The 2,022-nt window shown below is 39.4% G+C and overlaps 1 protein-coding gene across 1 annotated transcript in view; it reads left to right on the forward strand.

Moving 5' to 3' along the window:
- Window positions 1-142: 142 nt before the first annotated feature.
- LOC104548696 (AP-3 complex subunit delta-1-like) overlaps window positions 143-2,022 on the forward strand; it is a gene marked incomplete at its 5' end in the record, with an annotated part of 12,637 nt that continues 10,757 nt past the window's right edge. Inside the window, 3 exons of the mRNA XM_010194792.1 lie at window positions 143-214; window positions 1,109-1,184; window positions 1,998-2,020. Coding sequence (XP_010193094.1) covers window positions 143-214; window positions 1,109-1,184; window positions 1,998-2,020 — 171 coding nt within the window. The remainder of the gene's footprint in view (window positions 215-1,108; window positions 1,185-1,997; window positions 2,021-2,022) is intronic.

Consider the following 2,022-nt stretch of genomic DNA (forward strand, 5'->3'; position numbering starts at 1 on the left):
TGATTCAGCCTATCCAGGTCCCTCTGCAAAGGGACCAAAATTGTTCCAAAAATTCAGGGAGATTGCATTTAGCGCTTTCATTCCTTTTATCTCTTTTGCTTATAAACAAATGCTCTAACTACAAATACTTTTTTGCTTTCAGCGCCGAGAAGCTCGGAAACAAGAACAGGCAAACAACCCATTTTATATTAAAAGCTCTCCTTCCCCACAGAAGGTGAGTGAACCTGAATGAAAATGTTATAATTTTGTGAAGGCTCACTCTCAGAGCTGCAGCTTCCCTCTGGGAAATTCTGATTATTTCCTCTACAGTTTTGGATTATGTGATTGGAGTGGCAACCTACAACCATTTTTATAAGTCTCATTTGTGTTGAGAAACTGCTGAATGACCTGATACCACAAGAGCGGTCAGTTTTCTGTGAATCTCCAGTTTAGAAATAAGGAAGTGGTAATTGTCACAACTCCTATTACAGAGTAGTTCGGAACAATCTGGATTAACTTGTTGTAGAAAGCGCAGTGTTTATATTTCACTGGGGACTCTAAAAGCTGTAGAGAAACTTCTGTGTACCTGTCTCACAAATTTTCTGTGCAGGTAGTTTATCCCAACTCTGGGTTCAAAGTACCAGGCACTTCGTTAAGAGCAGTCAAAAGAGAGAGGACCTTGAACACGCAGTGTGTTTTATGGATCAAAAAGTCATTGTGGTCTCTTCTTACCACTTTTTTCAGGGAAAGAATCTGGTTTTTAACTCTGTATCTCCTAAGGACTGCCCCATCTCCCTCAACCTAAATCTCAAAATTTATCTTTTGAAGTGGCAAGTTGTTAGCTACAAAACACGAACCAAAAATTCTTCAGAAAGTTGCAACAAGCCATTTTCAGGGCAGTAGTAGGGTTAAAAAGCTGTAGCTAAAAGTAGGGTATTTCATAATAGTTATCAGCTGGCTTTAAAATACACCCTGCTCTACCACACAGGATTTAGTACTGAGCTATTGCATTCCTATCCTTTAAAATGTTCACTTAAAGGATTAAACTGTTTGATGTTTTGGAATGTGTCTATTTATATAGATTAGTATCTGGTAATGCTCTGAATGTGACACACTTTCATTTTCCCAGCGATACCAAGACACTCCAGGTGTGGAACATATACCTGTGGTCCAGATTGACCTTTCTGTCCCCTTGAAAGTTCCAGGTAAGTGTAGTTAATCTTTAAAATTAATTACAGAAAATCAACTAAGCAAAAGTAATAATTCCTTCTTAGAAATTCCTCCTTAGGTTTTTAAGGGCAAGGAACAGTCTTTCGTTAGACTCTTTAACTGTATCTCCATAATTTACATGTGTTTGAAAATAGAGCTTTGCAGTTGGAGTGCAGTTCCCCTCAGGATAGTATTAGAAGTAATTCTGTGGTGAAATATGTCATGCAGCCGAGTCTGTAACACGTAAACTAATCTCCATTCTGTGTAGGTAACAGTCACCTTTGAGGCATCTTAAAGGGCTGATGAAGGTGATAAGGAGACATTAAGTGCAGTCTGTAATGGTAGAGATACTATTTTAATATCTTGTTTCAGATATCGAAAGTACATCTCATGGGTGGTTTGATACAGGACTGAGAAGCTGTTGATAAAGTGCAGTACATTGCAAGTGATGAGTTTATAAGTACAAATATTTAAGGCTTACTTAAAGGTTTTTCCAAAGGTGTGGAAAGTTGTCAGTATTTGTAATGGTACCAACTCTACTTAAAGTATCGATGTTTAGATGCTGTCTGTAATCCCGTTAAAGTGGACAAGAACCAAGGAGCAGGATAGAGTTCTGTCCTGTTTTTGGAGCGGAGTGTGGCACTAAAGCTGCTGCTAGCGGGCTGTATGTGAGATGATAGGGAAACACAGAGAGGTGTTGATCCTTCTAATCGTGAGAAGCCAGAAGCAAGGTTCACTCCTAACATGTTGTTTCAGTGATCAGTGTCCATGTGGACTGTAGCCTGAAAGCAGTTTGGCTTCCTCTGCAGGAATGCCTATGCCTGACCAGAACGC

The sequence above is a fragment of the Mesitornis unicolor genome, unplaced genomic scaffold, assembly GCF_000695765.1.
Source record: "Mesitornis unicolor isolate BGI_N332 unplaced genomic scaffold, ASM69576v1 scaffold15801, whole genome shotgun sequence".
Taxonomy (NCBI): domain Eukaryota; kingdom Metazoa; phylum Chordata; class Aves; order Mesitornithiformes; family Mesitornithidae; genus Mesitornis; species Mesitornis unicolor.